This window comes from Bombina bombina, chromosome 1 (assembly GCF_027579735.1).
Source record: "Bombina bombina isolate aBomBom1 chromosome 1, aBomBom1.pri, whole genome shotgun sequence".
Lineage (NCBI taxonomy): Eukaryota > Metazoa > Chordata > Amphibia > Anura > Bombinatoridae > Bombina > Bombina bombina.
This window is the reverse complement of record NC_069499.1, coordinates 636,970,748-636,985,145: the sequence shown is the minus strand read 5'-3', so window position 1 is coordinate 636,985,145 and position 14,398 is coordinate 636,970,748. Positions and strand designations below refer to the sequence as shown.

Here is a 14,398-nt window from a genome sequence, read left to right as displayed (position 1 = left end):
CTGGGAGCTAGCTGAACACTTTGGGTGAGGTAATGACAAAAGGCATATCCTGTATGTACAGCCACCAATTACCAGCTAGTTGCCAGTAATGCATTGCTGGTCCTTAGCCTTTCAAAGTTTAATTTCAACACAGGATACCAAAAGAACAAATCAAATTTGATAATAGAAGTAAATTGGAAACCTGTTTAAAATTGCATTCTATAAAATTACACTACTCCCAAACCCACAACCTTCCCACACACGAGATGATACAAGCTATCTGGAATAGATCCATCTAACTTTCCCAGCCATAATCCCACCCCACTCCCCCCTTTTTTTTTTTTTCTCTTTCTCTCTCTCTTCTACCTTCCCTGCTTCTCTTCCCCCTCCCCCCTCTTTCTCCCACTACACTCTTTACTTCTCCTACATATCTATAAACATGAAATCCCATACGATACAAGGTGCCCAGTGCCCTCCGATGCTTATTTTTACGTAAAGAAAATAATTTATTGCACAACTACCTTACTTCGATTTGTATGAAATATTTCAACCGTTCCTTAACTGTGAGCTTGCTATGCTGTATGTACACCATTCTATTTTATTTTCAATAAAGCTTGTTTGAAAATGAAAAAAAAATAAAAAAATTGCATTCTATATCTGAATCATGAACTTTATCTTTACTGCCCTTTTAATATCTATTTGAGAGTAATGAGTGCTTATGTGCATACTGATTCATGTCTATAATAACAAATAAAGGTGCTTTACATACACAAGGCATAAATATGAGACAGGGCATAACTAGACCTCATCGGGCAACTACATACACAAGGCATAAATATGAGACAGGGCATAACTAGACCTCATCGGGCAACTACATACACAAGGCATAAATATGAGACAGGGCATAACTAGACCTCATCGGGCAACTACATACACAAGGCATAAATATGAGACAGGGCATAACTAGACCTCATCGGGCAACTACATAACAAGGCATAAATAGATACATGCATAACTAGACCTCATCGGCAACTACATACACAAGGCATAAAATATGAAGACAGGGCATAACTAGACCTCATCGGGCCAACTACATACACAAGGCATAAATATGAGACAGGGCATAACTAGACCTCATCGGGCAACTACATACACAAGGCATAAATATGAGACAAGGGCATAACTAGACCTCATCGAGGCAACTACATACACAAGGCATAAATATGAGACAGGGCATAACATGACCTCATCAGGGCAACTACATACACACGGCATAAAATATGAGGACAGGGGCATAACTAGACCTCATCCGGGCATCATACATACACAAGGCAATAAATATGAGGACAGGGCCATCACTAGACCTCATCGGGCAACTACATACACAAGGCATAAATATGAGACAGGGCATAAACTTAGACCTCATCGGGCAACTACATACACAAGGCATAAATATGAGACAGGGCATAACTAGACCTCATCGGGCAACTACATACACAAGGCATAAATATGAGACAGGGCATAACTAGACCTCATCGGGCAACTACATACACAAGGCATAAATAAGAGACAGGTCATAACTAGACCTCATCGGGCAACTACATATACACAAGGCATAAATATGAGACACAAGGGGCATAACTAGACCTTCAGTATCGGGCAACTACATACACAAGGCTATAAATATGAGACAGGGGCATAACTAGACCTCATCGGGCAACTACATACACAAGGCATAAATATGTGACAGGGGCATAACTAGACCTCATCGGGCAACTACATACACAAGGCATAAATATGAGACAGGGCATAACTAGACCTCATCGGGCAACTACATACACAAGGAATAAATATGAGACAGGGGCATAACTAGACCTCATCGGGCAACTACATACACAAGGCATAAATATGAGACAGGGCATAAACTAGACCTCATCAGGCAACTACATACACAAGGCATAAATATGAGACAGGGCATAACTAGACTCCATCGGGCAACTACATACACAAGGCATAAATATGAGACAGGGCATAACTAGACCTCATCGGGCAACTACAACACAAGGCAAAATATGAGACAGGGCATAACTAGACCTCATCGGGCAACTACATCACAAGGCATAAATATGAACAGGGCATAACTAGACCTCATCGGAACATACGGCAAAGAGCGGCATAACTAGACCTCATCGGGCAACTGTGCAAGGGCTCAGTATAAACTGCACCTTTCTGGCTATTTGCAATCAGCAGAAGCTGAGCCAGCAGCCACATTGGAAAGGGAGCTTCTTCTTTGTGACCGGTAGTCATCCCTCCTTCTTGGGCAATGTGGAGGATATGCACTTGCACAGCCCTTCTGTAACAGTTTTTTCTGTGTAGCAACACTGTGGTGGACATCTTGGAAATTCCCACCATGAGCTTAGTTTTGCTTTGGCCCACTGAAGGGCCAGCCATGATGCAGCCGCTCTGTAGTAATCCCACTACTGATTGCAGGGCGAGATGGGCCCCCTAGAGGTGCAAGGCCGATCTAATTTGAGACCTGTTAGACCCTTGATAAGAGATTATGGCCTAGATCACAAGTGGAGTGCAATTGGTAGTGTAGGGTGTGCTATCCATATTACGACTTGACGCAAGGAATAGCACACAGTCGGTATTACAAATGAATAGTAAAAAAGATTTAAACTGACAATCTTTAATACGGCTGATCTTTCTTTTTTTGCGAGGCCCCATAATTTCAAAGGAAAACACAGGGTACGCTATCATCACTTATATTACAAGTGGTGAGTCATGTGTTGTACTTAAGCACAACCATGAAAGCGCTGCAAAATTTAATTGCTTTTGGAAACCCGAAAGAAAAGTGTTAAAGGGACAGTAAAGTCATAATTAGACATTCATTTTAGACAGAGCATACAATTGTAAACAACTTTACTTCTATTATTTAATGTATATTATTATTATTATCGGTTATTTGTAGAGTGACAACAGATTTTCCGCATCGCTATAAACAAATGCTGAGTACAACAAAACAATTATAGGGATCAATGGGTAGAGGGCCCTGCCAAGAGTTGCACTGTTGTAGTCCGCTCTTAAGAAGGTGATCTACAAACAGCTGGACTCTTCGGCATACATGCTAAGGGGGGTAAGGCGGATAGCAATGGAGGAGAGGAAATGGTATAATGTAAGGTTAGCGTAGGTTGTATGCATCCCTGAACAGTAGAGTTTTTAGGGAGCGCTTGAAGCTTTCAAAACTAGGGGAGAGTCTTGTGGAGCGAGGCAGAGAGTTCCACAAGATGGGAGTCAGTCTGGAGAAGTCCTGTAAACGGGAGTGTGATGAGGTAACAAGAGAGGGAGGAGAGTAGGAGGTCATGAGCAGAGCGAAGGGGACGGGAGGGAGAGTATCTGGAGACAAGGTCTGAGATATAGGGGGGAGCAGTGCAGTTGAGGGCTTTGTATGTCAGAGTGAGAATTGTGTGTTTAATCCTAGAGGCAAGAGGAAGCCAGTGAAGGGATTGGTAGAGAGGTGCAGCAGACGAAAGAGCGACGTGTAAGGAAGATGAGCCTGGCAGAGGCATTCTTTATGGATTGTAAAGGAGCTAGGCGGCAGCTGGGAACCAGAGAGGTAAGAGTTGCAGTAATCGAGGCGGGAAAGGATGAGAAAGTGGATTAAAATCTTAGTTGTGTCTTGTGTAAGGAAATGTCTAATTTTAGAGATGTTTTTAAGGTGGAAGCGGCAGGCTTTAGCCAAGGATTGAATGTGAGGGAGGTGAAAGAAAGATCTGAGTCAATGTGACCCCAAGACATCGGGCACTGTGGGGTAGGGGTAATGATGAAGTTGTTTGACAGTTATACAGAGATTGGGAGTGGAGATTTTGAAAGAAGGGGGGAAATAAGGAGCTCAGTTTTGGAGAGATTTAGCTTGAGGTAGTGAGAGGACATCCAGGAAGAGATGTGAGCAAGACAGTAGTTACACAGGTCAGCAAGGAAGGAGATAGGTCTGGTGCAGAGAAGTAGATTTGGGTGTCGTCAACATACAAATGATATTGGAAACCGTGGGGACTTTATTAGGGAACTCTAATGATGACATGTAGATTAAGAGAGAAGGGGACCGAGGACAGAGCCTTGCAGTACCCCAACAGAAAGTGGTGACGGGACAGAGGAGGCCCCAGAGAATACTACACTAAAGGTATGGTTTAACAGGTAGGAAGAGAACCATGAGAGGGCTGTGTCACAGATGCCGAAGGATTGGGAGGGTTTGCAGCAAAAGAGGGTGGTCAACAGTGTCCAAAGGCTGCAGACACATCAAGGAGGATAAGCAGAGAGAAGTGGCCTTTTGATTTTGCTGTAAGTAGGTCATTCGTAACCTTAACAATTGCTGTCTCTGTGGAGTGATGGGGACGAAATACAGATTGCAGTGGGTCAAGAAGGGAGTTTAATGTAAGGAAATGGGATAGACGTGCGTATACTAGCTTTTCAAGAAGCTTTGAGACAAGAGGGAGGAGAGAAATAGGGCGGTAGTGGGGATGGGGAGGTTGGATCAAGGGAAGGTTTTTTGAGGATAGGTGTGATCAGTGCATGTTTCAGAGATGAGGGAACTATACCAGTGCTGAGGGAGATGTTGAAAATGTGTGCAAGTATAGGGGTAAGGGTAGAAGAGAGGGAGGGAAGAAGCTGTGAGGGGATAGGGTCAAGGGGACAGGTAGTGAGGTGAGAGCGCAGTATAAGTGCCGAAACTTCTTCCTCAGTAATGGGGGAGAAAGAGCTAAGTTTATGGCTACGTGGGTTGTGGTTGGTTGCGAGCGTTTGAGGGGGGTGAGAATAGAATTCCTTCTCCATTCCTTCGCATTAATTTGCTTCCTTCTCTTATTATTCATTGCTGAAAGGTTTATCTAGGAAACCTCAGGAGCAGCAAAGAACCTACGTTCTAGCTGCTGATTGGTGGCTGTATATATATATATATATATATATATATATATATATATATATATATACCTATTGTCATTGGCTCTCCTATGTGTTCAGTTAAAAACCAGAAGTGCATTGCTGCTCCTTCAACAAATGATACCAAGAGAATGGAGCACATTTTTAATAGAAGTAAAGTGAAAAGTTGTTTAAAAATTGTATGTTCTACCTAAATTTTAAAAGAAAATTTTTGGGTTTCATGTCCCTTTAAGGCTAGACTATATGCATAACAAAACATATGTATAATATATTAAAATAAACTATTTCACACACACTTATAAACATACAGTATATATATTCAATATAAAATATAGTTGTTTTTCATATTAAAATAAATGTTTAAAAAAAATGTTTTAAAGGGACATGGTATATGACAATGTGTTGGACTAGAAAGGGCACAAAGGTGTATGTGTGTATTTTTATGTATGTAGTTATATGTTTGTATGTATGCAGTCTTTAAACTTATATCAACAGAAAAAGCATAGTTTAAATGTTAGTGAATAACTTCACTATGTGACTCCCATAGAAGTCTGTTATGTTAGGGTTATAGCTCCTGCGCTCTCTGACATCCAGATGTTAGCTTGCCCTTGGCTTTTGCTTAAGTGCTAACATATTACTTTCCACTTGTCAATTAAGCGCGAAAATAAAAGCACTATTGATTTAAATTGAGCAGATGTTTAATAATCAAGACTTACCATTTCGAGTTAGTATCCTATTTTAAAAAAAAAAACCTAATAAGACTAAACAATTATTAATTAACCTTAAAAACCTTTCTACCTTGTCATATATAACTTTGCTCAGTATTGCACTAACTGACTTCATTAAGGGGCATGTACAAAGAAGCTACAAAATATACAGTTAACATAGAGCTCTAGTGCCCTCCAGTGTTCTTAATTGTTCACTACATTCACATATAATAGCTTATTTAAAGTAAAATTGTTTTTAGAAGATATTGTTAGATTTGTTAATGGGTCAATATATTTGTAAATCTATGCCACATTGCATGAACTTAAAACACCTTGTCTCTTCTGATTTAGTCTATTTTCTACTAGTTTGTTGTATCTCATATACTGGTATCCACCAAAGAGATTGCATATATCTGGCTGTCAGAGAAAGCTGCAACAAAGTATTTCAGCCCTTGTATTAAAATATACAGTATGTGATTTGTCGCAAAATGTATCTTTGCTTTGCCCTGACCACAGACACCAACATGACCTGAGAAATAATAGATTTTTTTACCTTCCATTAAAGATAACATGACAGTAAAACATAATTTATGCTTACCTGATAAATTCATTTCTCCTGTAGTGTAGTCAGTCCACGGGTCATCCATTACTTATGGGATTATATCTCCTCCCTAACAGGAAGTGCAAGAGGATCACCCAAGCAGAGCTGCTATATAGCTCTCCCCTCTACGTCATACCCAGTCATTCGACCGAAACCAAACGAGAAAGGAGAAACTATAGGGTGCAGTGGTGACTGGAGTTTAATTTAAAATTTAGACCTGCCGTAAAAACAGGGCGGGGCCGTGGACTGACTACACTACAGGAGAAAGGAATTTATCAGGGTAAGCATAAATTATGTTTTCTCCTGTTAAGTGTAGTCAGTCACGGGTCATCCATTACTTATGGGATACCAATACCAAAGCTAAAAGTACACGGATGACGGGAGGGACAGGCAGGATCTTTACACGGAAGGAACCACTGCCTGTAGAACCTTTCTCCTAAAAACAGCCTCCGAAGAAGCAAAAGTGTCAAATTTGTAAAATTTCGAAAAAGTGTGAAGTGAAGACCAAGTTGCAGCCTGTTCAACAGAGGCCCTCATTTTTAAAGGCCCAAGTGGAAGCCACAGCTCTAGTAGAATGAGCTGTAATTCTTTCAGGAGGCTGCTGTCCAGCGTCTCATAGGCTAAACGTATAATGCTACGAAGCCAAAAAGAGAGAGAGGTAGCCGAAGCTTTTTGACCTCTCCTCTGTCCAGAATAAACGACAAACAGGGAAGAAGTTTGGCGAAAATCTTTAGTTGCCTGCAAATAAAATTTCAGGGCACGGACGACGTCCAGATTGTGCAGAAGTCGTTCCTTCTTTGAAGAAGGGTTAGGGCACAATGATGGAACAACAATCTCTTGATTGATATTCCTGTTAGTGACTACCTTAGGTAAGAACCCAGGTTTAGTACGCAGAACTACCTTGTCTGAATGAAAAATCAGATAAGGAGAATCACAATGTAAGGCCGATAACTCAGAGACTCTTCGAGCCGAGGAAATAGCCTATTAAAAACAGAACTTTCCAAGATAACAGCTTGATATCAATGGAATGAAGGGGTTCAAACGGAACACCCTGCAAAACGTTAAGAACTAAGTTTAAGCTTCACGGCGGAGCAACAGTTTTAAACACAGGCTTAATTCTGGCCAAAGCCTGACAAAAAGCCTGAACGTCTGGAACTTCTGACAGACGTTTGTGTAAAAGAATAGACAGAGCTGAGATCTGTCCCTTTAACGAACTAGCAGATAAACCCTTTTCTAAACCTTCTTGTAGAAAAGACAATATCCTAGGAATCCTAACCTTACTCCATGAGTAACTCTTGGATTCGCACCAATGTAAGTATTTACGCCATATTTTATGGTAAATTTTCCTGGTAACAGGTTTCCTAGCCTGTATTAAGGTATCAATCACTGACTCCGAGAATCCACGCTTTGATAGAATCAAGCGTTCAATCTCCATGCAGTCAGCCTCAGAGAAATTAGATTTGGATGTTTGAAAGGACCTGAATCAGAAGGTCCTGTCTCAGAGGCAGAGACCATGGTGGACAGGACGACATGTCCACTAGATCTGCATACCAGGTCCTGCGTGGCCACGCAGGCGCTATTAGAATCACCGATGCTCTCTCCTGTTTGATCCTGGCAATCAAACGAGGAAGCATCGGGAAAGGTGGAAACACATAAGCCATGTTGAAGACCCAAGGTGCTGTCAGAGCATCTATCAGTACCGCTCCCGGGTCCCTGGACCTGGATCCGTAACAAGGAAGCTTGGCGTTCTGGCGAGACGCCATGGAGATCCAGATCTGGTTTGCCCCAACGCCGAAGCAGTTGAGCAAACACCTCCGGATGAAGTTCCCCACTCCCCCGGATGAAAAGTCTGGCGACTTAGGAAATCCGCCTCCCAGTTCTCCACGCCTGGGATGTGGATCGCTGACAGGTGGCAAGAGTGAGACTCTGCCCAGCGAATTATCTTTGAGACTTCCATCATCGCTAGGGAACTCCTTGTCCCTCCCTGATGGTTGATGTAAGCCACAGTCGTGATGTTGTCCGACTGAAACCTGATGAACCTCAGAGTTGCTAACTGAGGCCCAAGCCAGAAGAGCATTAAAAACTGCTCTTAATTCCAGAATGTTTATTGGAAGGAGTCTCTCCTCCTGAGTCCATGATCCCTGAGCCTTCAGGGAATTCCAGACAGCGCCCCAACCTAGCAGGCTGGCGTCTGTTGTTACAATTGTCCAATCTGGCCTGCTGAAGGGCATCCCCCTGGACAGATGTGGCCGAGAAAGCCACCATAGAAGAGAATCTCTGGTCTCTTGATCCAGATTCAGCATAGGGGACAAATCTGAGTAATCCCCATTCCACTGTCTTAGCATGCACAATTGCAGTGGTCTGAGATGCAGGCGTGCAAAAGGTACTATGTCCATTGCCGCTACCATTAAGCCGATTACCTCCATGCATTGAGCCACTGACGGGTGTTGAATGGAATGAAGGACACGGCAAGCATTTAGAAGTTTTGTTAACCTGTCCTCTGTCAGGTAAATTTTCATTTCTACAGAATCTATAAGAGTCCCCAAGAAGGGAACTCTTGTGAGTGGCAATAGAGAACTCTTTTCTACGTTCACCTTCCACCCATGCGACCTTAGAAATGCCAGAACTAACTCTGTATGAGACTTGGCAGTTTGGAAACTTGACGCTTGTATCAGAATGTCGTCTAGGTACGGAGCTACCGATATTCCTCGCGGTCTTAGTACCGCCAGAAGAGAGCCCAGAACCTTTGTAAAGATTCTTGGAGCCGTAGCTAACCCGAAGGGAAGAGCTACAAACTGGTAATGCCTGTTTAGGAAGGCAAACCTTAGGTACCGATAATGATCCTTGTGAATCGGTACGTGAAGGTTGGCATCCTTTAAATCCACTGTGGTCATGTACTGACCCTTTTGGATCATAGGTAAGATTGTCTGAATAGTTTCCATTTTGAACGATGGAACTCTTAGGAATTTGTTTAGGATCTTTAAGTCCAAGATTGGTCTGAAGGTTCCCTCTTTTTTGGGAACCACAAACAGATTTGAGTAAAACCCTTGGCCGTGTTCCGACCGCGGAACTGGGTGGATCACTCCCATTAGTAAAAGGACTTGTACACAGCGTAGAAACGCCTCTTTCTTTATCTGGTTTGCTGACAACCTTGAAAGATGAAATCTCCCTTTTGGAGGAGAAGCTTTGAAGTCCAGAAGATATCCCTGAGATATGATCTCTAACGCCCAGGGATCCTGGACATCTCTTGCCCAAGCCTGGGCGAAGAGAGACAGTCTGCCCCCCACTAGATCCGTTTCCGGATCGGGGGCCCCTCACTTCATGCTATCTTAGGGGCAGCAGCAGGCTTTCTGGCCTGCTTGCCCTTGTTCCAGGACTGGTTAGGTTTCCAGCCCTGTCTGTAGCGAGCAACAGTTCCTTCCTGTTTTGGAGCGGAGGAAGTTGATGCTGCTCCTGCCTTGAAGTTACGAAAGGCACGAAAATTAGACTGTTTAGCCCTTGGTTTGGCTCTGTCTTGAGGCAGGGCATGGCCCTTACCTCCAGTAATGTCAGCGATAATTTCTTTCAAACCGGGCCCGAATAATGTCTGCCCTTTGAAAGGTATGTTAAGCAATTTAGATTTAGAAGTCACATCGGCTGACCAGGATTTAAGCCACAGCGCTCTGCGCGCTTGAATGGCGAATCCGGAGTTCTTAGCCGTAAGCTTAGTTAAGTGTACTACGGCATCAGAAATAAATGAATTAGCTAGCTTAAGGACTTTAAGCTTGTCTATAATCTCATCCAATGGAGCTGAGCTAATGGTGTCTTCCAGAGACTCAAACCAGAATGCCGCCGCAGCCGTGACAGGCGCAATGCATGCAAGGGGTTGTAATATAAAACCTTGTTGAACAAACATTTTCTTAAGGTAACCCTCTAACTTTTTATCCATTGGATCTGAAAAAGCACAGCTATGCTCCACCGGGATAGTGGTGCGCTTAGCCAGAGTAGAAACTGCTCCCTCCACCTTAGGGACCGTCTGCCATAAGTCCCGTGTGGTGGCGTCTATTGGAAACATTTTTCTAAATATAGGAGTCGGTGAAAAAGGCACACCGGCTCTATCCCACTCCTTGTTAACAATTTCTGTAAGCCTTTTAGGTATAGGAAAAACGTCAGTACACGTCGGTACTGCAAAATATTTATCCAGCCTACATATTTTCTCTCTGGAATTGCAACCGTGTTCCAATCATTCAGAGCCGCTAATACCTCCCCTAGTAATACACGGAGGTTCTCAAGCTTAAATTTAAAATTTGAAATGTCTGAGTCCAGTTTACTTGGATCAGATCCGTCACCCACAGAATGAAGCTCTCCGTCCTCATGTTCTGCAAATTGTGACGCAGTATCAGACATGGCTCTATTATTATCAGCGCACTCTGTTCTCACCCCAGAGTGATCGCGTTTACCCCTAAATTCTGGCAATTTAGATAGTACTTCAGTCATAACATTAGCCATGTCTTGCAAAGTGATTTGTATGGGTCGCCCTGATGTACTTGGCGCCACAATATCACGCACCTCCTGAGCGGGAGGCGAAGGTACTGACACGTGAGGAGAGTTAGTCGGCATAACTTCCCCCTCGTTGTCTGGTGAAATTTTCTTTACATGTACAGATTGGCTTTTATTTAAAGTAGCATCAATGCAATTAGTACACAAATTTCTATTGGGCTCCACATTGGCCTTTAAACATATTGCACAAAGAGATTCATCTGTGTCAGACATGTTTAAACAAACTAGCAATGAGACTAGCAAGCTTGGAAAATACTTTTCAAATAAATTTACAAGCAATATAAAAAACGTTACTGTGCCTTTAAGAAGCACAAAAAACTGTCACAGTTGAAATAACAATGAACCAAATTAGTTATAGCAACCAAATTTTCACAGTAAATGCATTAAGTTAGCAAATGATTGCACCCACCAGCAAATGGATGATTAACCCCTTAGTACCCAAAAACGGATAACAATTTAATATAAACGTTTTTATCACAGTCAAAACACAGTCTCACAGGTCTGCTGTGAGTGATTACCTCCCTCAAAACTAGTTTTGGAGACCCCTGGGCTCTGTAGAGACGTCCTGGATCATGGAGGAAGACGGTGACTGAAATTTTTACTGCGCAATAAAGCGCCAAAATAGGCCCCTCCCACTCATAATACAACAGTGGGGAAGCTCAGTAAACTGAATTTATTCATAAACAAACGACAGCCATGTGGAAAATAATGCCCATAAAGTTTTAGCACCAAGTACCTCAGAGAAAAACGAATAACATGCCAGTAAACGTTTAAAAATAAAATTATGAAATGTTATTAATAAGCCTGCTGCTAGTCGCTTTCACTGCAGTGGAGGCTCAATATAAGTTAAATGTATACAGTATTTTCTTAGTGAAGTTCCATTCCCTAGAAATACCTCAGTGTAAACATACATACATATCAGCCTGATACCAGTCGCTACTACTGCATTTAAGGCTGCACTTACATTACATCGGTATTAGCAGTATTTTCTCAGTCAATTCCATTCCTTAGAAAATAATATACTGCAACATACCTCCTTGCAGGTGAACCCTGCCCGCTGTCCCCTGTTCTGAAGTTACCTCACTCCTCAGAATGGCCGAGAACAGCAAATGGATCTTAGTTACGACCGCTAAGATCATACACAAACTCAGGTAGATTCTTCTTCTAATGCTGCCTGAGAAAAAACAACACACTCCGGTGCTGTTTAAAATAACAAACTTTTGATTGAAGAAATAAAAACTAAGTTTAACAACCACAGTCCTCTCACACGTCCTATCTATTAGTTAGGTGCAAGAGAATGACTGGGTATGACGTAGAGGGGAGGAGCTATATAGCAGCTCTGCTTGGGTGATCCTCTTGCACTTCATGTTAGGGAGGAGATATAATCCCATAAGTAATGGATGACCCGTGGACTGACTACACTTAACAGGAGAAAGTCAAAATTAAATTTGCTGTCTCTCTCCCTCTCTTTTGCTGTCTCTCTCCCTCTCTCTTTCCTCCCTCTTTTGCTCTCTCTATACCCCCTCTTTTGCTGTCTCTCTCCCTCTCTTATGCTCTCTCTCTCTCTCTCCCCTATCTTTTGCACTCTCTCTCTCCCTCTCTCTCTTTTGCGCTCTCTCCCCCTCTCTTTTGCTCTCTCTCCCCCCTCTCTTTTGCTCTCTCTCCCCCTCTCTTTTGCTCTCTCTCCCCCTCTCTTTTGCTCTCTCTCTCCCTCCTCTCTTTTGCTCTCTCTCTCCCCACTCTCTTTTGCTCTCTCTCTCCCCACTCTCTTTTGCTCTCTCTCTCCCCCTCTCTTTTGCGCTCTCTCTCCCCCTCTCTTTTGCGCTCTCTCTCCCCCTCTCACTGAGACAAGGAAAAATCAGATGTATGGAATCATAGGAAGTGACGTAAGATTGGAGTTTTCGATGTATCGGAGTTCTCGATAGAACCCCGGCCCTGCCCGCGTCATGCCTGGCCGCCCCCGTCATGTCCGCCCCGACCAGCCTCGCTGGGATGCGCCAGTCTGGCCTCGTCCCGCCCCGTCACATACATATATATATAAATGGCAGTTTAGTTAAGATCAGCAAGTCTTTTTTGTCTCATTTATAATATATATATATATATATATATATATATATATACATATACACAAACACTGTATAAGAAAATAATGAATTACGTACTACAATTCCAGACAATGCAACCACACAGTATGGTGGTAGCCCAGATGCTGAGTGCCAGCAAATTTGTTATGAGAACCACTTTGAGCCCTCATGTCATAGGCTCACCACCCCTGTACTAGGACATCACATTCCTATCTGTATTTTACAATATAAACAATATAATTACATGATTATATCCCATTGAGGTATAACACCTCTGTATGTATATTATGCTGCACATCACACACACATACACATATATATATATATATATATATGTGTGTGTGTGTGTGTGTGTATTATAATTCATGGCAATGTACTGCCATATGTTTATCACAGTACAACATTATATTTCCTTGTATGTATAAGTGTATGGCAGCACATGTTTCAGTAATGAATGGTGTCACGTTTCTATGTATATACCACAAAATCCCTCACTTTGGTTTCGATAACACAGTACAACATCACTGGAACTAATTCCTTACCTGGTAAAGTCTTCTTCACCCAGCATGTGTCGAGGAACAGGGGAAAACCTGGAAGGGGTGACTTGGGGGGGTGGGTAAGGTGACTTGCTCTCCACGCTGCTTAAGTATCCCCCGAGGGTGGAGTTATGGCTTATGTGGTTGTCTACTGAAAACGCAGCTGAGAAAGGAAGGAGAAGCAAATGAGAATATAGGAAGATACTGTTAAAGGGAGAGATTAGAAACAACATAGAGTTCAAGCATAGAGTTCTTGGTGGTGGGGTGAGGGGTACAGATGTTTGATAAGGAAAAATAAATAACACATGCTAACAAATAGCAAAAGGAAAATGGTTTCAGTGATACAATTATTAAATGGACACATTAAATAAAAAAGATATGTCATGAATGGGCTGCCTGTAAAATGGCTGCTGCTTTTGTTCTCTTAAAATTATGAACAGAATTGTACAATTAATAATCTTTAAAAACTTCAACCAATATCCTTCCCCAGCTCACACTGCTTTATTGCCTATATTATGTGAATGAATGAAAATCAGTGCCAGATGACTCAAATCAGATAAGCACAAAAATGAGAGGTCATGCCGGCTAAAGTAAGCAGGAGAAAAATCAAGGGAGGGGCTAAACATATAAAAAAAGTGCCTATTCTAGGTGGAAAGGACAGAATTCCCCACACTGAAAGAATGACGATAATACTTACTGCTGGCATAGTCAGGGGGTGCGTAGATCTCGTTAAGGTGAACTGGCCCAGGTTTAGCAACTTTGAGATAAACCATATCTGAGGTATTTTTCAGAGCAGCAACAGCCTCTTCATGTCTGACATCTTGTAAGTTTGTGTTATTCACCTAGAGTGGAAAATACAGTTATGTATGGCGAATGAAACACCAGTTGTTTGCGTAGCACTGCTGATCGCGTAATTATATGAATAAAGCTGTGATCAAATGGACTGTTGAAAACTCCCCACGATTATTCTGCACAGAAATCTCTGACACAAATCGGCACACATTGTTTTTGTACACT

General features: G+C 42.4%; 1 protein-coding gene across 4 annotated transcripts in view; it reads right to left on the bottom strand.

Moving 5' to 3' along the window:
• DLG3 (discs large MAGUK scaffold protein 3) overlaps positions 1–14,398 on the bottom strand; it is a 482,093-nt gene that overhangs the window by 285,981 nt on the left and 181,714 nt on the right. For 3 of the 4 annotated variants that reach the window (XM_053699068.1, XM_053699069.1, XM_053699070.1), the window contains 2 exons: positions 14,079–14,223; positions 13,388–13,544 (listed from right to left, as the gene is read on the bottom strand). In XM_053699068.1, coding sequence (XP_053555043.1) covers positions 13,388–13,544; positions 14,079–14,223 — 302 coding nt within the window. The remainder of the gene's footprint in view (positions 1–13,387; positions 13,545–14,078; positions 14,224–14,398) is intronic. The other variant, XM_053699071.1, reaches the window with a different exon arrangement.